We start from the raw sequence: 23,488 nt of genomic DNA, 5'->3' as shown, positions 1-23,488 counted from the left end.
CTCCGGACAAAAGAACAGCACAGCTAGAGGAATGGAAATCATAAAACTTCTATAGAACAGCTAACAACTCTAATATATATGGCTCATCAATAGGAAGCACAAGCAGTCTATGACATTGTCTTAGGCCAAGTTGCCCTTGCCATATTGGTAGTGTAGATTAACATTAACCACTTGACCTCTGGAAGGTTTTACCCTCTTTCATGATCAAAGTATTTTTTTTTTTGCTATTCAGCACTGCATTACTTTAACTGGCAATTGTGCAGTCATGCAACACTGTACCCAAATGAAATTTATATAATTTTTCAAACAAATAGAGATTTCTTTTAGTGGCATTTCATCACCACTGGGGTTTTTCCTTCTTTTTTGCGATATAAATGCAAAAATACCAAACATTTTGAAAAAAAACTTAATGTTTTCTACTTTCTGTTATAAAACATATCCAATAAAAAATTTTTATCAAATGTCTTCATAAATTTAGGCCAAAATGTATTCTGCTACAGGTCTTTGGCAAAAACAATTTCTGGAATTTACGCAGATATGACACAATATTGGTACTGGCAATGATCACCAACTGGGACTATGACAGTGTGGCAGGCAATCTGGCGCTAGCTGACACTGGCTGGGAGCTGCACTAACTAACTGACGCTGACATTAATAGTGACACCAATACAGTAATCACTGCTATAACTGTACGCCGTCACTGGCTGGGAAGGAGTTAACATCTAGGAGCAAAGGGTTAACTGTGTGCCTAACAATGTGACAAAGTGTAATATGTGCTGCTTTTACTATACTATCAGTCTGTTTAAACAGGCAGATTGCTGTTCACAGTGCACATAGTTCTGTGTTTTTGTAAACACAGAACTCTGTGTGTGATTTGAAACATCTGATCAGCTGACTTCAGCCAAAATCATTGGCTGAAATCAGCTACCAAACTCATGCTGTGTCCAATCACAGCATGGGTTGGCAGAGGGATGCATGTGTGTGTGCCCCCAACCTGGAACCAAGATAGCAACACACAGGTACGTTGCCCGGACTGGAGCTGCTGCCGGTACACATTACAACTATTGTGGATGGGCAGCAAGCGGTTAAAGTCTCTTACTTTTGGGTAAAAGACTGTGTATAACAATTTTTTTCATATACTATAATTTTAATTATATATTACCCTTAGATGGTAATTACTTCAACAACTTACATTATTTTATATATAGGGAACAGAAGGGATGGATGGGAATGGGAGCAATCAGCCAAATTTGTTTCAGAAAATTCTTCTACAGTGCTACCAAGTATTAGTAATCATCAATGGCAATTCTCTATAGTTAATTTTTAGGAGAGATAGTAGTCACAGTCATAGAAGCCCCCCTGACCATTGAGCATCCAATACCAAACGACAGAGACCTACAGAACATAATGCAAAAATGATTCCCATCACATTTATTGGTATGCAAAATTGTTGTAATTATTATTAAGAAGAAAAACTGAGTAACTGAATACAGAAAATGTTAACTATGTTTACAAAAAGTGGTTAAAAATGATGGGAGTCGAGTCAATGAAAAAGTTGTTCGTGTTCCACAGAGCTCCCCATATACACTCTATAAAAATGTTTATAGTTGACAGCTGAACTGTAGCTCTGCTTTGTTTTATACAATTGGGAAACCCTCAACATAAGGAGACGTGCTGCCAAAAGCTCCCTTTCCCATGAAAAATATGCTCAATTGTGTGAAGAGGAAGAAAAAAAAAAAAAACAACTTGCTGGCATTGCATTTCATGATTAACATCAATTTGACTGATATGTTCGTAAAGTGATACAGAATTTCCTTATCCAATTATACAAAAGACTAGTTCTAAACGATCTGTCCTAACATGTCAATCCTGGCTCTCACAGAGCTCCTCAGCCTCTTCCAGAAATCTTACAGTAGCTCTGTTTAGTCTGTGTTTGTCCACTGTCTGAAGATAAGGAGCTGGTGTTTATGGTGAGAACAGAACTGCTAGGCTGTAGTCACCATTAGGCCTCTTTCACACGGGCAGAATGTAAATGCAGGTTTTTGTTTTTAATTCCAAACACTCCTGGCACAGAGATAACTTGCGTTTGTACATTGCACTTATCTGCGTTTACATGCGGCTGCGTTTAGCTGCGTTAGTAAATTCTTGCCTTTTCTAATGCAACTGTTTACTTATTTTTTTCATGTACTGCGATTAGCTGCAGTACATTGCTCCTGGACGCAGTCAACTTTATTTTTCCTAAACACATAAAACCGTATGTTATGAAAACGTTGCTAAATGCAGTGTGTGAATGGAGCCATAGGGATGCATTGTCTGCTTTTAGCTGCGGTAAGCAAGTTCCTCTAAATGCAGCTAAAAGCTGAAATCTAACCGCCCGTGTGAAAGGGGCCTTAACATCATGAATTGCTTTCATTAAAGACTATTTTTTTTAATACTAATTTGCTCAGTTTAGGGTAAATATAAAGACATAAGTTCATGACAACTGACAAACCTTGCTACGTTACAATTGTTCTGTTTCATAACATTAGGGCTACCTGAAACCAAGTTTCCCATCAAACTTCCAACTAGTACAAAAATACTTTCAGATCTATCATGCAGAATGAAAAAATGGCAGATGCTAGACTAGTCGTGATTCATTCATAATATTCAGTGTCCTATGCCAGTTTGCTAAGCATTACAAATTATGACAAAGCCATTTGTGCTGTAGACATGATCAACATATGCACACCAAGTTTAGATTTATTTTAACAACCATTCTAGTTCGAGAAATCATGTTTCAATATAGGTTCTGAAAGGAGGAATGCTAGTGATGGATATGGAGGAGATTCATTTTTTTTTATCATGGAGGCAATTTTGCTGAACTTTTTTTATGAGAAAATAGCAATTTTGGCTTCACATAAATACTGTGAAAATTAGTCTCTAATTTCACCATAAGTTACCGCAAAGCAAAAACCCTTTACTTCTCTCTGTACTATTAAAAAAATATAGATATATATTTTTAGAGAATGTATCTATATTAGATGGGGTCTTTTCTCTATGTCAACATCTACTGTAAATATTTTGTTTATCCCAGATATGGACAGTGGACAAATGATTTCCATGACATTTATGGAAATTATTGGAAATGGTTGAACCAAAAGATGTGAATTGTACAACCAGCTTTACTAAAGCTAGTCATACATGGTTTGAATTTTGGCCAATTCCTGATAACATCTGCCAAAATCTGAGCCATGGGTGCCCCTATTGCCCTAATCCAGCTCAACAAAAGTCTATTTCGGAATCTACAGAGCCAAACAGAAAATTGTTTGCCCAACAGCGACCGCATTCTGTCAACTGTGGTCATAGTTCAGGTATTCAGACAGCCCTTGATGGTGTGGATGTCTGAATACAAAAGCCAGAAGGGGAGATTTCCCTCCCGGAGTGATACAGAAGTTCCCATCCCACTGCTGGAACACAGCCCTGTTTATTATATGTAGCTGAGGCTACAAACAGTTAATACCGAGTGTCCATCAAGCACACCTGTTAGTGCAGTAAATAATTTTCTTGGGACAGCTTTGCCCAAAAAAAGAGGACATAACACAGTACACTTAAAAATTAACATTGGAAACTTGTTAAAAAAATAAAAGTATTTCCAGCACACTTCATGAACATACCTACAAAAGCATGTCCAGTCTGCAGAGAAAATATTCTTAGTAGGGAGAAGAGGATTATCCTAAACCTGCTCACTGGATGCCTAAAGTGGCTCTAAAGCCTTAAAAGGATAAGTTCACCTTTTGGACAAAAATAATAAATGCACATTTTTTTGCAGGTAAAAAATTGTGTATTTATTATTTTTGTCCAAAGGAGCCTGTAAGGCAGTAGTGCAGTAGTGATCAGTAGATCGCTGATGCCATGCAGGTCTCCTGTAGACCTGTCAGAATATCTGATTACAGGATGTATGAGCAAGCAGACAGGAAGATTCAATGAACTACCACGGCATTCCACAGCACCATAGTAGTTCACTGAAAACTACAAGCCAGTACTGGAAATTTACTACATGTGTTATGGGACTGTGGGTGTATATGGAACTTCTGGAGAGATGTTTTTACTTTGATTTCTCCAGTGTCCAGAGTATATACGAATAACCAACCCCCATTTGGCTTTATTAAATCTTACATTGAATTTATTTCCAGTCCAATCCCCAACAGTGGTCGCTCACATTTTAATTGCTGCCCGGTTAACCATTACTAAAGCGCGGAAATCCACTGCATCTCTTTCGGTTTTCGGAAGTTGTCAATAGAGTACACTCTCATTACCTGTATGAAAGGTCCTATGCAATTTCAAATCATACTATACAGGTTTTTCATGCCAGATGGTTATGTTGGACTGTCCTGTTCAAGCTCTCTGACCTCTGATAACAATGGATATTATACCATGAATACTGAAAAAAGATGTACTCTGTTAGATCCTTTATCTCTATGGAGATATAGCTCCATTGCTACTCCATCCTCTCTCTTCTTTGTCCAAGTTCTTTTGGATGTTTTCCTTAATGTATAAACATTATTTCCTTTTGTGTTTAATTTGTGTTACGTTGGGCAATGAACTGTGCATTGTCATGCTCTGAGCGTTTTATCGGCATAATACTTTCTAACTTTTTGTTCTAATTCTAGATATGTCATTGATATAATTCTCAGTTGGTTATATGTATATGTTGATTGCTGTATCCAGTCGGCACAATTTTGACATGTATGTGATGGTATTCCTGCTAATGTCTCAGTCGTTCACCGTTTTGTTATAGTCTTGAAAAATAACTTTAATAAAAACGAATTGAAAGAGAAAACTACAAGCCAACAGCTGCTAAGGCTGTCGGGATTTGTAGGTGCACTCATTCACAGAACACACTGAAAAAGCGATTTGGCCGGGGGGGGGGGGGGGGGGGGGGATGGTTGAAGGGGGTCTTGCCAGGCTGGCCACATTTCTTTACATCATATATTTAAAGGAGAAGTATAGCCAAAGCTTGATTGGCTGTACTTCTCCTGGGGTCACAGGACTGCACTCCTGTGACCCACTTTCAGAAGTCTGAAACACAGCTGATGTCACAGAGCCAGTCTAGCCTCTGAAAAGATATTGATCATATGGTCGGGACCCATCCAGAAGCCTAAACCGACACCTGGTTCATCCTCTCACTATTCTGCTGACAGCCTAAACCAACCGCTCCCACCCCCTCCACAGCCCTGCACTCCAGCCAGTGCTGGAAGGGCAGAACAAGGAGCCAGAGACCGACAGTCAAGGCTCTCTGCTCAGAACAGAGGGGGAGAACTGGGTAAACAAACGTAAAGGGTAAAGCATGCAAATAATTCAGGAAAGTGTGTAAAGAGATGGCCAGCACACAGGCAGCAATCACAAAATGAAAGGAGAATTTTTAAATAAGATTATATTGTATTGTCGACAATAACTATTGTTTGGATTGCTATTACTATGCCGAGGCTATAAAATGCTTGTTTCTATAGATCTCCTTTAGGTTTTGGATAGAGTAGGGAAGAGCCAGGTTTTTATTTCCCAATAGGGAATATTTCTGTTTACTTCCTGTGATATAGTCAAAATGGGAAATGAAAGGAAAATCACTCCAAAGAAGAGAGAAAAAAATTCTTAGAGGACAGTTATCACCACAACCATCTGTCCTCACTGGAACATATTCCTTCTGGAAACAACTTAAAATTTCTGATTATCTCTCATTCTGAGTATCTGTATGTTTACTGCAGGAGAATAAATCTCCCCAGTGAGTACACAGACAGGAATAAAAATGTGACAGGGCAGAAAACCCACCTATACTATTCAAAACGTAATAAAAAAAAAAAAAAGAAAAAGGTTTTGGCTTTCGACACACCTTCAAGTGTTACTATTACACAGGTTCCAGCACTCACTATATCTGGTCTCCCACAGTACACACAACATGGAAATGCAATTATTTTAGGAAATATAAACTGCTAAATACATTTTCTCATCAGCAGTTAGAGTAGTCTTGTGACTTCTTTCAGTGTCCAGCAGAGTACTGGTTAAAGCTTGTAGGAGGAGTTTTCTTTCTGCTCTAGGAGGATTAAAAACCCCTGACCTCTGTCTGGACAGCACTGATTGGCCCTGTGCTGATCACATGCACTCTCCCAAGAAAAAAAAAACCTCTCTAGCAATACACACTAAACTGAGTATGTGCAGAATGGCTACAGTTCCGTCTGTCTTATCAGGAGATAAGACCTGGACATTTGAACAAGAGGAGGAGCAGAGAAGTCAGGATCAAATGGTGTTTTACACAATGCAGAGGATTAACCCCTTAAGTTCCATAGTGAATATAACAAGCATGCTTTACTGCATATACAGACTGATTTTACTGTTGTGGGTTTAGTAACACTTTAAATAACAGTCTGATACAGCCCCTCCCCCTCGGTATTCAGAGATACCAGAAGCAAATTTGGCCATATCATCTTTCTCCCTTATCCAGGTGACTTTGCCATACAGCAAAAGAAAAAACAGAAGAAAAAAAAAGGGAGAATAAAAAAAAAACTGGCTGTTTTAGAGGCTGGAAATAGATTAGCCACGGGTTGAAGAAAACAAAATTGATCAAATTCCACCAAACACACAGTCAGTGTTGATGGGGGAATCCCTCCCACTGAGCTATTGTGTTTTGACAGCAAGAGGTTTCCCTGCAGTCAGAATACAATGATTACTGCTGCCTGCTATAGCGAATGTCAGTAATAATTTGAAATAAACGCAACAGGTTGGTTGTACTGAAGTCGATCAATGCATCAACTTCAGCATACATAACCAGTCTGACCGTAGATGGATCGAAATTCAGCCCATTCCTGCTGAACCAGCTGAATTTTAATCCCTCTATGGCCAGTTTAACTTTACTCAAAGCTGGATTGTTAAAATACTATGGTCTGTAATGGGTTAAATAACTTATTGAAATACATGTTTTACCAGTTCAGCACACTATGGTGAAATACAGATAACTACTGGTGCCATGCCACAATCTTGGATAACTACCTCCCTATCAAATGAAACAATAAAGGCAGCAAAAGTCAGGAGTGATAAGAAATATCATAAATATAACAGATTAACTGCTGATTATGTAACTTCTTCTCCAGGGAAATTGACAGTTCTGGCTTTGTACACAAAAACTGAAAACACAAATAACATGGTTGAACATTTAAAAAAAAAAAAAAAAAAGTCACAGTAAAAGCACAAAAGGCAAAACAGTGTTTGTAGTTTTGGAAAGACTGAAGAGGGATAAGAACACCTGTCAGTTTTTTCATTGTCTGTGCCCCCATTAGGGAGATTTGCACTATTTGTCCTGTTTACCATTATCATTGAAAGTGAAAGCAAAAGAAAATCTCACATTTTGGGTTGTCCCCAGAAAAGTAATAGCAGCGAAATTTTCCAAATTGTGACACAAGTTCTGGTGACCTGTGGGTCCCCAAGGGTTTCCCTTAATTTGCAGTGATTTCCTCTCACTTCCTGTTTTGGCTATGGGACAGGAAGCAAAGGTAAATCTCCCAATGGGACACAAATGAAAAAATAAACTGACAGGGGTTATAACTCTTACTTACCCTATCCAAAATTTAACAAAAACAAAGTTTTGCCTTTAGTTCTACTTATTACAAAGTCTGAAAGAATACATTTCAGACATGTAAAATTTACAGCAATATTTCACCATTAAAAAGCAGTTCTTAAACTCCAGTCAAGTTATTGAGCCTACGCACAGTAATTCATGGTCTGCCTGAGAGAAACCTGCTGGAAAATGATATTATGGTGAGTAGCACAGTGGCTAAATGGTTAGCACTGCCACCTGGTAGTACTAGGGTCCTTGGTTCAAATCCCAACCATGGCACCACCTGCCTGCAGTTTGCATGTTCTCCCTATACCTGCGTGGGTTTCCTCCAGGTACTCCAGTTTCCTCCCACACTCCAAAGACATGCTGGTAGGTTAACTGCCTCCTGTCTAAACTGGCCCTTGTATGTGTATGTATGAATGTAAGTTAGGAACCTTAGATTGGACACTCCTTGAGAGTTAGGGACTGAAGTGAAGGTACAATATATAAAGCACTGTGTAAATTGACAGCATTATATAAGTACCTGTAATAATGAAATAATAATAATATAAATACCTGGAACTGTTTCTTTACAAACCCTAAATATATTTTAAACACTGGTAGTATGTACACCCAGATTCACACAGAGAGGTGCCAGCAGTTTGAGCCTGTCAGACAGTGATGTGCACAGTTACAGTTATGACCTTCTAATACAGGAGACCACATCAGTGCACTGTTATTCCCCCATTGCCCACTCAGCAGACTGGAAACAAAGATGTGACTAGTAAGAACAAATTCCAAAGTTAACTTTCCTACAGTCAGCCATCAGATGGGCAAGTACCATTACCACCATGTATAGTAGTGTGCTAATTGTACACGAGGAATGCTTGCAAGGATGAAGAAAAACGCATACACTGGGATTACTCATTTTATCAGGAGTTCTGATTTAAGATTTTCTTACATGATTTAGAATTAGTATTATCATCTAAATACATTGATTTATGTGTGAATGTTGAATTCTCCTATAAAGCCAGATATTAGCACTGGGGTTGATTTATTAGAAAAGATTGAGCTGTAAATCCAGAGGGGGGGGGGGGGGTGGCCTAGCTGTCATGGCTCCTTCCTGACAGTTATTGTGTGCTTGTATAGATTTGTACACACCTTTCCACAATAGCTCCATACATTGCTTACATATGCATCATCCTGAGTTTTTGACAGATAAAACTACTAAAAATTGTGATATCTAAGCTTGTCCCAATAGTAGAGTTCAGCTAAATACAAACTGTAAGAGCATAAAGGATTTCACACATAAGCAGTGACACTGCTTGTTTTAAAAGGATTAAAGGATTTACAATCAAACAGAATTGGCTAAACTTCCAAAACCCTGATAGCACCAAGAAAAGTGACAATGTTTACCCATCCATAAAGCCAAGGAAACACAAGCAGATAAGACACATTGGCCTATAAAACATTCTACAGCAAGCAGACGCCAATGTACACAATATATAAAACACTGTTCTAGCATTGGGCCATTACATAGGTGATTATAGGCAAATGACACATACTGGAGACATCTACACAGATAAGATCAGAACTTTGAAAAGGTTTGGAGCTTTAGGAGACTGCACTGTGCCACTGGTAACCTCCAGCCTCTAGGCCTCTTCAGGCTAGGCTCTACTGCAGGCACACCTACTTTATCTGCTACACTGTAATAAATGCTAAACTTTCAGCAGCATTCTAATTATATTGTTACATTCTGTTTACACATCTATAATCACATGGGTTACACAATAATTCTGTGGTTAGCTATAAAATATCCAAATAATAAAAGAAGAAATTACCTGAAACAGAGACTCTCATGAGAGCTTCTAGAGGTCGGTTATTGTCCAGGTCTCGGCTTAACTTGAGTTCTCCAGTAGAAGGATTGAGGAGAAGCAGACTGAGTTCATTCCCCTGGACAAAGCTGTAGTGTAAGGTGTCAGAGACATCAGGATCATAGGCAGGGATTTTCCCAATGACCCCTGATGGAAAACTGTTGGACTTGTTGGTCACATAGTTGTTAAAAATGATTTCAAAATCCTGCAGGACTGGGTCATTGTCATTCTTGTCTAACAATTTCACATGGACTGTGGCCCTACTGACCAAGGGGGCTGAGGTGGCCTGGACCACAATGACATATTCTGTCTTCACTTCATAATCCAGATCAACTAACGCAGTTAAGTCACCATTAAAGAGATCCAGCTGGAAAACCTCAGGGTTGTTCCCTTCCACAATTTGGTACATTATTTGGGCATTAGTTCCTTCATCAGGATCAGTAGCAGTAATCTTGGCTACAACTGTCCCTACAGGACTATTCTCCTCCACAAAAATGTCTAGCTCATCCTTTTCAAATACTGGGGGGTTGTCATTGATGTCTAGGACATTCACCTGGATGTCCACAGGAGTTTTCAGTGGTGGGGTTCCCCTGTCCACAGCAAAGGCCTTAAGGTTGTAGACTGGTACATTTTCTCTATCCAGTCGTCTGTTGGTCCTGATTATGCCAGAGGGTTCAATCTTAAAATCTCCATCTCCATCATCCCCTCCCTGGAATGTGTAGGTGACCCAACCATTCAACCCAGAGTCCCTGTCTGTAGCAGATATTTGAAGGACACTAGTGGACTCTGGGACATCCTCAAAGACAACACCCTGATACCGGTCCCTCTGGAACTGAGGCATATTGTCATTGGCATCCAAAATCAGTATCTCCACATAGGTGGTGTCAGACTTCTGTGGAATGCCATTGTCTTTGGCAGTGACAGCCAGTGAGTAGAGTGTCTTGTCCTCATAGTCCAACTCTACCAATGAGGTAATAGTCCCTGTATCAGGATCTATCTTGAACTGAGAAATGTTATCTTCCAAAATGTAGGTTATTCTGGCATTCTCTCCGGTGTCCTCATCAGTAGCACTTATGGTGACTATGGATGTACCTATGGGCTTGTCTTCACTCACGCTCACCGTGTAGTGGGTGCTCTGGAAGACGGGCCTGTGGGTGTTGGCATCGGTGACATTGATGTAGACAAGCACGGTGTCGGAGCGGGTGCCATCAGAGGCGGTGACGGTGAGGACATACTGCCTCTCCTGCTTGTAGTCCAGGGGAAGGGCCAGGGTGATGAGCCCCCCTCCGCTCTGACTGCTGATAGCGAACCGGTTCCTGGTGTTGCCGCTGGTGATCTGGTAGGTGACCACACTGTTCACGTCCCTGTCCACGGCCGTCATGGTGAGGACACTGCTCCCCACCGCCGCGTCCTCGTTCAGCCTCAGTTGGTAGACCTTCTCGGTGAAGGTGGGGTTGTTGTCATTGACATCCAGCAAGGTGATGGTGACACTGGACGAGGAGGTCATCACCGGTTCTCCGTTGTCCCTGGCCTCCACCCCGAAGGTGTAGAACTCCACAGTCTCCCGGTCCAGCTCGGAGGACACGGTGATCCAGCCGGTGTTGTTGTTAATGCTGAAGGGGAAGTTGGGGGGCAGGTCGGTGAGGGTGTACTGTATGCGGGCATTCTCCCCGGAGTCGGCATCGTTGGCTTGGATGTGGACCACCGAGTACCCTATGGGGACGTTCTCCAGTACAGTGGCCTGGAAGGGGGTGCTGACGAAGATGGGGGCATTGTCATTGACGTCCACCACCTGCACCGACACCATCCCGGTGGTGTTGATGAGCGGGGGCCGGCCGCTGTCCTGGGCTTTGATCCTCAGGTTGTACTCCCGGACCACCTCATAGTCCAGCGGGTAGTTGACCTCGATGTCCCCGTTGGAGGGGTGGATGAGGAACTGGCCGCGGATGTTGCCGCTGATGATGCCGTAGTGGATGTTGGCGTTGGTGCCGGTGTCGCGGTCGGTGGCCTGCACCTTCACGATCTTGGTGTTGGGCTGGACGTTCTCGGGCACCTGCACCACGTAGCGCTTCTCGGTGAACTGCGGGTAGTTGTCGTTCTCGTCCTCCACATTGATGTGCACGGTGGCGGTGGCACTCCGGGGCCCGGGGTCCTTTCCCTGGTCATTGGCCTCCACGATCAGCAGGTAGGAGGAGACGGCCTCCCGGTCCACCTGGCCCCGGGTCCTCACTACCCCGGACCGGGGGTCTATCTCGAACACGGAATTCTCCTCGTCGGCGTTGACCAGCCGGTACACCATGTTGGCATTGGAGGGGGCATCCCCGTCGGTGGCCCGAATGGTCATCACCTCGTAGCCCACCTCGATGTTCTCTCGGATGTTCTCCCGGTACTCGGACTGCTCGAACTGCGGGATGTGGTCGTTGGTGTCGCTGACGGTGACAGTCAGGTAGGTGATGGCCGATCTCCGGGGGGAGCCGAAGTCGGTGGCCGTCACCTTAAACACGTGGGTGTCCTTGGTTTCCCGGTCCAGGGCCTGGCTGGTGGTGACAGTCCCGGTCTCCGGGTCCATGTAGAAGTAATCATTGGATCGGCTGTCAAACAAAGCCTCCATGAAGTACTCTAGCCGGCCCGCCTCCCCCGGGTCCTGGTCGGTGGCTCTCACGGAGATGACCCGGGTCCCTGCCGGCTCGTTCTCGGGTACAGAAGCCTGGTAATTGTGGAGCTGGAACTGGGGGCTGCTGTTCACACTCCGTCTCAGCCTCCTGGGGGCCCCGGGGCCCCTCCAATCCGTCCTGACCCGCACCACAAGGCTGCGGATTGCTCCATCCTCCTCATCACCGGCCCGGCACAGCAGGTACAGCGGGGAGTCAGAGGGGATACAGCGGGCTGCACCCCGCAACCGACACTCCTGTACTCCCAGTACGGATCCCAACAGATCCCGGCTACGGATCCCGAGCCCGGGCACACATCCCGACCGATCTCTGTACATCACACCGGACCGATCTCCGTATAGTACATCCACATCGGGCTCAACTGGCCAGGCGGGGCTCTTCCTCCGGTACTTAAAGTAGCAGTCCGTTTCGTGTCTGTACACCTCCGCCCTGACCAACACCGACACCGTCCGAGATCGGAGCTGGAGGAACCCCGGATCCCCGGACTGCCGATCACAGCCAGTGCTGCTGTGTAGTCGCAGCTCCCCGTTCTCAGTCCGCTCCACATCCCCGCTCATCGGAGGAGGACCCCTCCAGCCATACGTCCACTCCGCTCCCCCGTACACCTTCACTGTCCCGGGACCGAGCGCCCCGACAGGCTGCTGTGGGAGCCCCAATACACTCAGCCAGCAGCACAGCGCCCACATCTCCGCGTCCATCGCTGAGCCTCACCGGGGGCTGGGGGGCGGCATCCCGGCTACACCGAACTCTCCTCCGCCACCCGCAACTTTACTAACTCACTCCAAAATGGCTACACCCCCCCCCCCCCCAAATCACCCTGAGCAGCGCCCCGCCCACCTCATTAGCATAAACCTGCTCTGTCCGACACCCTGCTGGGAGCTTCCCACAGTCCCCTCTTCACCTCACCGGGGAGGAGCTCACATGTCACACCGCTCCTCATACCAACCACATACCCCCCCCCCTCCTCACACACACACACTGCTCCTCATACCAACCCCCCCCCCCCCTCAAATACCGCGCCGCATACCCAGTACATACCGCCCGGACACCGCTCCTCATACCAACCCCCCCCAATACCTCTCCGCATACCCAGTACATACCGCCCGGACACCGCTCCTCATACCCCTATATAGTGCCTGGCACCGCTCCTCATACCATCCACATACCCCCCCCCCCTCACACATATACCGCTCATACCATCCACATACCCATCCCCCCTCACACATATACCGCTCCTCATACCATCCACATACCCCCCCCCCTCACACATATACCGCTCATACCATCCACATACCCCCCCCCCTCACACATATACCGCTCCTCATACCATCCACATACCCCCCCCCCCTCACACATATACCGCTCCTCATACCATCCACATACCCCCCCCCCCTCACACATATACCGCTCCTCATACCATCCACATACCCCCCCCCCCTCACACATATACCGCTCATACCATCCACATACCCCCCACTCACACATATACCGCTCATACCATCCACATACCCCCCACTCACACATATACCGCTCCTCATACCATCCACATACCCCCCCTCACACATATACCGCTCCTCATACCATCCACATACCCCCCCCTCACACATATACCGCTCATACCATCCACATACCCCCCCCCCCTCACACATATACCGCTCATACCATCCACATACCCCCCCCTCACACATATACCGCTCCTCATACCATCCACATACCCCCCCCCCTCACACATATACCGCTCATACCATCCACATACCCCCCCCCTCACACATATACCGCTCATACCATCCACATACCCCCCCCCCTCACACATATACCGCTCCTCATACCATCCACATACCCCCCCCTCACACATATACCGCTCATACCATCCACATACCCCCCCCTCACACATATACCGCTCATACCATCCACATACCCCCCCCCCCTCACACATATACCGCTCCTCATACCATCCACATACCCCCCCCCCCCCTCACACATATACCGCTCCTCATACCATCCACATACCCCCCCCTCACACATATACCGCTCCTCATACCATCCACATACCCCCCCTCACACATATACCGCTCATACCATCCACATACCCCCCCCTCACACATATACCGCTCCTCATACCATCCACATACCCCCCCCTCACACATATACCGCTCCTCATACCATCCACATACCCCCCCTCACACATATACCGCTCATACCATCCACATACCCCCCCCTCACACATATACCGCTCCTCATACCATCCACATACCCCCCCCTCACACATATACCGCTCCTCATACCATTCACATACCCCCCCTCACACATATACCGCTCCTCATACCATCCACATACCCCCCCCCCTCACACATATACCGCTCCTCATACCATCCACATACCCCCCCCTCACACATATACCGCTCCTCATACCATCCACATACCCCCCCCTCACACATATACCGCTCCTCATACCATCCACATACCCCCCCCCCCCTCACACATATACCGCTCCTCATACCATCCACATACCCCCCCCTCACACATATACCGCTCATACCATCCACATACCCCCCCCTCACACATATACCGCTCCTCATACCATCCACATACCCCCCCCCTCACACATATACCGCTCCTCATACCATCCACATACCCCCCCCCCCTCACACATATACCGCTCCTCATACCATCCACATACCCCCCCCTCACACATATACCGCTCCTCATACCATCCACATACCCCCCCCTCACACATATACCGCTCCTCATACCATCCACATACCCCCCCTCACACATATAACGCTCATACCATCCACATACCCCCCCCTCACACATATACCGCTCCTCATACCATCCACATACCCCCCCCCTCACACATATACCGCTCCTCATACCATTCACATACCCCCCCCTCACACATATACCGCTCCTCATACCATCCACATACCCCCCCCCCTCACACATATACCGCTCCTCATACCATCCACATACCCCCCCCCCTCACACATATACCGCTCCTCATACCATCCACATACCCCCCCCTCACACATATACCGCTCATACCATCCACATACCCACCCCCCTCACACATATACCGCTCCTCATACCATCCACATACCCCCCCCTCACACATATACCGCTCATACCATCCACATACCCCCCCTCACACATATACCGCTCCTCATACCATCCACATACCCCCCCCCCTCACACATATACCGCTCATACCATCCACATACCCCCCACTCACACATATACCGCTCCTCATACCATCCACATACCCCCCCCCCTCACACATATACCGCTCATACCATCCACATACCCCCCCCTCACACATATACCGCTCATACCATCCACATACCCCCCCCCCCCCTCACACATATACCGCTCCTCATACCATCCACATACCCCCCCCTCACACATATACCGCTCATACCATCCACATACCCCCCCCTCACACACATACCGCTCATACCATCCACATACCCCCCCCCCTCACACATATACCGCTCCTCATACCATCCACATACCCCCCCCCCCTCACACATATACCGCTCCTCATACCATCCACATACCCCCCCCTCACACATATACCGCTCCTCATACCATCCACATACCCCCCTCACACATATACCGCTCATACCATCCACATACCCCCCCTCACACATATACCGCTCCTCATACCATCCACATACCCCCCTCACACATATACCGCTCCTCATACCATCCACATACCCCCCCTCACACATATACCGCTCATACCATCCACATACCCCCCCTCACACATATACCGCTCCTCATACCATCCACATACCCCCCCCTCACACATATACCGCTCCTCATACCATTCACATACCCCCCCCTCACACATATACCGCTCCTCATACCATCCACATACCCCCCCCCCTCACACATATACCGCTCCTCATACCATCCACATACCCCCCCCCCTCACACATATACCGCTCCTCATACCATCCACATACCCCCCCCTCACACATATACCGCTCCTCATACCATCCACATACCCCCCCCCTCACACATATACCGCTCCTCATACCATCCACATACCCCCCCCCTCACACATATACCGCTCATACCATCCACATACCCCCCCCTCACACATATACCGCTCCTCATACCATCCACATACCCCCCCCTCACACATATACCGCTCCTCATACCATCCACATACCCCCCCCCTCACACATATACCGCTCCTCATACCATCCACATACCCCCCCCCTCACACATATACCGCTCCTCATACCATCCACATACCCCCCCCTCACACATATACCGCTCCTCATACCATCCACATACCCCCCCCTCACACATATACCGCTCCTCATACCATCCACATACCCCCCCTCACACATATAACGCTCATACCATCCACATACCCCCCCCTCACACATATACCGCTCCTCATACCATCCACATACCCCCCCCCCTCACACATATACCGCTCCTCATACCATTCACATACCCCCCCCTCACACATATACCGCTCCTCATACCATCCACATACCCCCCCCTCACACATATACCGCTCCTCATACCATCCACATACCCCCCCCTCACACATATACCGCTCCTCATACCATCCACATACCCCCCCCCCTCACACATATACCGCTCCTCATACCATCCACATACCCCCCCCTCACACATATACCGCTCATACCATCCACATACCCCCCCCTCACACATATACCGCTCCTCATACCATCCACATACCCCCCCCCTCACACATATACCGCTCCTCATACCATCCACATACCCCCCCCCCCCCCCTCACACATATACCGCTCCTCATACCATCCACATACCCCCCCCCTCACACATATACCGCTCCTCATACCATCCACATACCCCCCCCTCACACATATACCGCTCCTCATACCATCCACATAACCCCCCTCACACATATACCGCTCATACCATCCACATACCCCCCCCCCTCACACATACCGCTCCTCATACCATCCACATACCCCCCCCTCACACATATACTGCTCCTCATACCCAGTACATACCACCCGGAATTCGCTCATCATACCCCTATATAGTGCCCGGACACCGCTCCTCATACCCCTATATAGTGCCTGGCACCGCTCCTCATACCATCCACATACCCACCCCCCTCACACATATACCGCTCTTCATACCATCCACATACCCACCCCCCTCACACATATACCGCTCATACCATCCACATACCCCCCCCTCACACATATACCGCTCATACCATCCACATACCCACCCCCCTCACACATATACCGCTCATACCATCCACATACCCCCCCCTCACACATATACCGCTCATACCATCCACATACCCCCCCCCCACACATACCGCTCCTCATACCATCCACATACCCCCCCCCTCACACATATACCGCTCCTCATACCATCCACATACCCCCCCCTCACACATATACCGCTCATACCATCCACATACCCCCCCCCACACATACCGCTCCTCATACCATCCACATACCGCCCCCCTCACACATATACCGCTCCTCATACCCAGTACATACCACCCGGACGTCGCTCATCATACCCCTATATAGTGCCCGGCATCGCTCCTCATACCCCTATATAGTGCCTGGCACCGCTCCTCATACCATCCACATACCCACCCCCCTCACACATATACCGCTCTTCATACCATCCACATACCCACCCCCCTCACACATATACCGCTCATACCATCCACATACCCCCCCCTCACACATATACCGTTCATACCATCCACATACCCCCCCCCACACATACCGCTCCTCATACCATCCACATACCCCCCCCACACATACCGCTCCTCATACCATCCACATACCCCCCCTCACACATATACCGCTCCTCATACCCAGTACATACCACCCGGACGTCGCTCATCATACCCCTATATAGTGCCCTGCATCGCTCCTTATACCCCTATATAGTGCCCGGCATCGCTCCTTATACCCCTATATAGTGCCCAGCATCGCTCCTTATACCCCTATATAGTGCCCGGCACCGCTGCTCATACCCCTATATAGTGCCCGACACCGTTCCTCATACCCCTATATAGTGCCTGGCACCGCTCCTCATACCCCTATATAGTGCCCGGCACCGCTCCTTATACCCCTATATAGTGCCCCGCACCGCTCCACATACCCCTATATAGTGCCCCGCACCGCTCCACATACCCCTATATAGTGCCCGGCACCGCTCCACATACCCCTATATAGTGCCCGGCACCGCTCCACATACCCCTATATAGTGCCCGGCACCGCTCCACATACCCCTATATAGTGCCCGGCACCGCTCCTCATACCCCTATATAGTGCCCGGACGTTGCTCCTCATACCCCTATATAGTGCCCTGCATCGCTCCTCATACCCCTATATAGTGCCCGGCACCGCTCCTCATACCCAGTACATACCGCCCGGATGTCGCTCCTCATGCCCTTTATAGTGGCCGGCACTGCTCCTCATACCCCTATATAGTGCCCGGACATCGCTCCTCATACCCCTATATAGTGGCCGGCACCGCTCCTCATACCCCTATATAGTGGCCGGCACCGCTACTCATGCCCTATATAGTGGCCGGCACCGCTCCACATGCCCCTATATAGTGCCCGGCATAGCTCCTCATATCCCGTATGCACTGCACCACCTGGATACTGCTGCCTTCCCTGTATGTAGTGCCTGGACATGTCTCCTCAGACAGCGTTCCTCATAGCGTCCCCAATCACTGCTCCACTGTATACAGTGACTGGCACTGCTCACATCGTGTACCTACCTTCCTATACTGTCTACTCTGCCTGATACCTCTCCTCACGCCCTGTTTACTGTCCAAGCACCTGTCTTCACGCTAGACCCTTACCCCGGGCACCTCTCCTCACGCTGGACCCTGCCCCCCGGATACCTCTCCCCACGCTGGACTCTGACCCCTGGCACCTCTCCTCATGCTGGACCCTGCCCCCCCGGATACCTCTCCCTACGCTGGACCCTGACCCCTGGCACCTCTCCTCACGCTGGACCCTGACCCCGGGCACCTCCTCATACTGGACCCTGACCCTGGGCACCTTTCCTCATGCTGGACCCTGACCCCGGGCAACTCTCCCCACGCTGGACCCTGACCCCAGGCATCTCTCCTCACGCTGGACCCTGACCCCTGGCACCTCTCCTCATGCTGGACCCTGACCCTGGGCACCTCTCCTCACGCTGGACCCTGCCCCCCAGATACCTCTCCCCACGCTGGACTCTGACCCCTGGCACCTCTCCTCATGCTGGACCCTGCCCCCCCGGATACCTCTCCCTACACTGGACTCTGACCCCTGGCACCTCTCCTCACGCTGGACCCTGACCCCGGGCACCTTTCCTCATGCTGGACCCTGACCCTGGGCACCTTTCCTCATGCTGGACCCTGACCCCGGGCAACTCTCCCCACGCTGGACCCTGACCCCAGGCATCTCTCCTCACGCTGGACCCTGACCCCTGGCACCTCTCCTCACGCTGGACCATGCCCCCTGGACTCCTCTCCCTACGCTGGACCCTGACCCTGGGCACCTCTCCCCACGCTGGACCCTGACCCCTGGCACCTCTCCTCACGCTAGACCCTGACCCGGGGCACCTCTCCTCACACTGGACCCTGCCCCCGGACACCTCTCCCCACGCTGGACCCTGACCCAGGGCACCTCTCCTCACACTGTACCCTGACCCCGGGCACTTCTCCCCACGCTGGACCCTGATCCCATGGACAGGGGAGAGATCTGTGTTGTTTACCTCTCCCCTATCAGTGTTCCTCAGCGATCACGGGGTGCCAGTGGGGAATCTCTGGCTGGGACCAGGTGATCGACAGCTGTAGCCACCAAAGCACAGGTAGGGCAGCATAGCCCTACCCAGAAAGGCAAAATCATGTATATACAGTGAAGGAAATAAGTATTTGATCCCCTGCTGATTTTGAATGTTTGCCCACTCACAAAGAAATGATTAGTCTAAAAATTGAATGGTAGGTGTATTGTAACACCGAGAGACAGAATAGCAACAACAAAAATTCAAAAGAAATGCATGTTTAACAAATTATGCACTGATCTGCATGTTCATGAGGGAAATAAGTATTTGATCCCCTATCATTCAGCAGGAATTTTGGCTACCAGGTGTCTTTCATACAGGTAACAAGCTGAGATTAGAAGCAGTCTCTTAAAGGGAGTGCTGCTAAACTCATTTTGTTACCTGTATAAAAGACACCTGTCCACAGGAGCAATCAAACAATCAGATTCCAAACTCTCCACCATGGCAAAGACCAAAGAGCTGTCCAAGGATGTCAGGGACAAGATTGTAGACCTACACAAGACTGGACTGGGCTACCAAACTATCGCAAAGCAGCTTGGTGAGAAGGTGACAACAGCTGGTGCAATCATTCACAAATGGAAGAAACACAAAACAACTGTCAGTCTCTCTAGGTCTGGTGGATCATGAAAGATCTCACCTCATGGAGTGTCAATGATCATGAGAACAGTGAGGAATCATCCCAGAACTACACATGAGGATCTTATCAATGATCGCCAGGCAGCTGGGACCACAGTCACCAAGAAAACAATTGGTAACACACTACGCTGACAAGGATTGAAATCCTGAAGTGCCTGCAAGGTCCCTCTGCTCAAGAAAGCACATCCAGGCCCGTCTGAAGTTTGCCACTGAACATCTGAATGATGCAGAGGAGAACTGGTTGAAAGTGTTGTGGTCAGATGAAACCAAAATCGAGCTCTTTGGCCTCAACTCAACTCACCGGGGGTGTTTTTCTGCTAAGGGGGTGTTTTTCTAAGTGGACAGGACAACTGCACAGCATCAAACAAAGGGAAGATGGACAGGGCAATGTACCGTCAAATCTTGGGTGAGCACCTTCTTCCCTCAGCCGGGGAATTGAAAATGTGTCGTGGATGGTGTTCCAGTATGACAATGACCCAAAACACACGGCCAAGGCAACAAAGGAGCGGCTGAAGAGAAGCACATTAAGGTCCTGGAGTGGCCTAGCCAGTCTCCAGACCTTAATCCGATTGAAAATCTGTGGAGGGAGCTGAGCGTTTGAGTTGACAAATGTCAGCCACCAAACCTTGATGACTTAGAGAGGATCTGCTAAGAGGAGTGGGCCAAAATCCCTCCTGAGATGTGTGCAAACCTGGTGGCCAACTACAGGAAATGGCTCACCTCTGTGATTGCCAACAAGGGATTTGCCACCAAGTACTAAGTCATGTTTTGTGAAGGGGATCAAATAATTATTTCCCTCATGAACATGCAAATCAGTGCATAATTTGTTAGACATGCATTTCTTTTGAATGTTTTGTTGCTATTCTGTCTCTGTGTTACAATACACCTACCATTCGATTTTTAGTCTGATCATTTCTTTTTGAGTGGGCAAACATTCAAAATCAGCAGGGGATCAATTACTTATTTCCTTCACTGTGTATATATATATATATATATATATATATATAGTGATTTTGCACAGCCATGCCACCCTGTAGCAGTAGTTCTGCTATAGGGCGGTGGGGAACCAGATAAAGGGTGCCCTGAGTGAAAAAAGGTTGAGAAACACTGGTTGAGGGAATAATTCAAACTGTCAGTTTTTCCCTTTTCTGCTATCAGGCCCCATTCACACCTCAGAGTTTTGTGGCTTGTAGCTCAAAGCTCAAAACACTCAACAAGCAAAAACCCCCATTGTAGTCTAAGGCTGCATTCACACTTGAGCATTTTGAAGCTTGAAGCCTGAAATTCGAAGCTCCAAAAAAGCTTAAACCTAAAAAAATGAAATGTTCTCCATGGTGCCTGTTCACACCTGATCACGCAAACAGGCACCATAGAGTACAATGGATTTTTTTAAAGTTTGAGCTTTTTTGGAGCTTGGAGCTCCAAGCTACAAAACGCTCAAGTGTGAATACAGCCTTAAACCCATGTTCACATCTGAGCATCCTCTCGCTTGGAGCTGAATGCTTGTCACCCGAAAAAGCATGAGCTACTTTTCAGGCAAAATTGAGCATTTTGGTCCCCATAGACTTAAATGGAAATGCCTGAAAACACTTGATATGAGTGTTTTTCAAGTGTTTTTTAGCCTATATTAGCTGATCTCCTCCCATGATTTCCATTGGCTAACAAAAAAATCTGCAAGCTTGAGTACGCATGTAAAACGCCTGCAGACACTTGCATAAAAGCTCAAATAAAAACTCCTAAAAATCGCTCTGTTCAGGTTCAGGTGCGAATGCACACAAAACATTTTACTTTCTGTAGATACAACAGGAAGTGAGAGGAAATTTCAACAAAGTGAGGTACAACTCCACTTGGACTGCCGTTAGTGGAACAGATCTCCCCAATACAAGATTTTATCACTATTTCTGTTCCAGTAGAATCTCTCCTGTCCCTGATCCATGTGTCCTGCTTGTACACTGCACCTGATCCATGTGTCCTGCCTGTACACTGCACCTGATCCATGTGTCCTGCCTGTACACTGCACCTGATCCATGTGTCCTGCCTGTACACTTCACCTGATCCATGTGTCCTGTCTATATGCTGCACCTGATACATGTGTCCTGCCTGTACACTTCACCTGATCCATGTGTCCTGTCTATATGCTGCACCTGATCCATGTGTCCTGCCTGTACGCTTCGCCTGATCCATGTGTCCTGTCTATACGCTGTGCCTGATCCATGTGTCCTGCTTGTATGCTGCGCCTGATCCATGTGTCCTGCCTGTATGCTTTGCCTGATCCATGTGTCCTGTCTATACGCTGTGCCTGATCCATGTGTCCTGCTTGTACGCTGTGCCTGATCCATGTGTCCTGTCTATACGATGCTCCTGATCCATGTGTCCTGTCTATACGCTGTGCCTGATCCATGTGTCCTGCTTGTACGCTGTGCCTGATCCATGTGTCCTGTCTATACGCTGCTCCTGATCCATGTGTCCTGCCTGTACGCTTCACCTGATCCATGTGTCCTGTCTATACGCTGCTCCTGATACATGTGTCCTGCCTGTATGCTTCACCTGATCCATGTGTCTTGCCTATACGCCGTGCCTGATCCATGTGTCCTGCCTGTACGCTGCACCTGATCCATGTGTCCTGTCTGTATGCTGCACCTGATCCATGTGTCCTGTCTATACGCTGTGCCGGATCCATGTGTCCTGTTTATATGCTGCACCTGATCCATGTGTCCTGTCTATATGATGTGCCTGATCCGTGTGTCCTGCCTGTACGCTGCACTTGACTGTTTTCTAAGCTTAGTGGACATTCGCTTTGCCAAATGCCCCCCAAGGTCTTTATTCTACCAATCCTGTTAAATCAGAATTTATTCCAGACAGCTAGCATTTTCAAAAATAATTTAATGCTTCCTCCACCTTCCTTACCACGTT

General features: G+C 47.8%; 1 protein-coding gene across 6 annotated transcripts in view; it reads right to left on the bottom strand.

The window, feature by feature from the left end:
* CELSR1 (cadherin EGF LAG seven-pass G-type receptor 1) overlaps nt 1–12,879 on the bottom strand; it is a 198,715-nt gene extending 185,836 nt beyond the window's left edge. For all 6 annotated transcript variants that reach the window (XM_089684862.1, XM_089684839.1, XM_089684847.1 and 3 more), the window contains exon 1: nt 9,406–12,879. In XM_089684862.1, coding sequence (XP_089540988.1) covers nt 9,406–12,808 — 3,403 coding nt within the window. In that variant the 5' untranslated portion in view covers nt 12,809–12,879. The remainder of the gene's footprint in view (nt 1–9,405) is intronic.
* Nucleotides 12,880–23,488: the final 10,609 nt, after the last annotated feature.

Source organism: Staurois parvus, unplaced genomic scaffold (genome assembly GCF_062004578.1).
Source record: "Staurois parvus isolate SC_StPar_1 unplaced genomic scaffold, SC_StPar_1.0 ptg000019l, whole genome shotgun sequence".
NCBI lineage: Eukaryota > Metazoa > Chordata > Amphibia > Anura > Ranidae > Staurois > Staurois parvus.
Note: the sequence above shows the minus strand (reverse complement) of the source record. Positions and strands in the feature narration are given on the sequence as shown.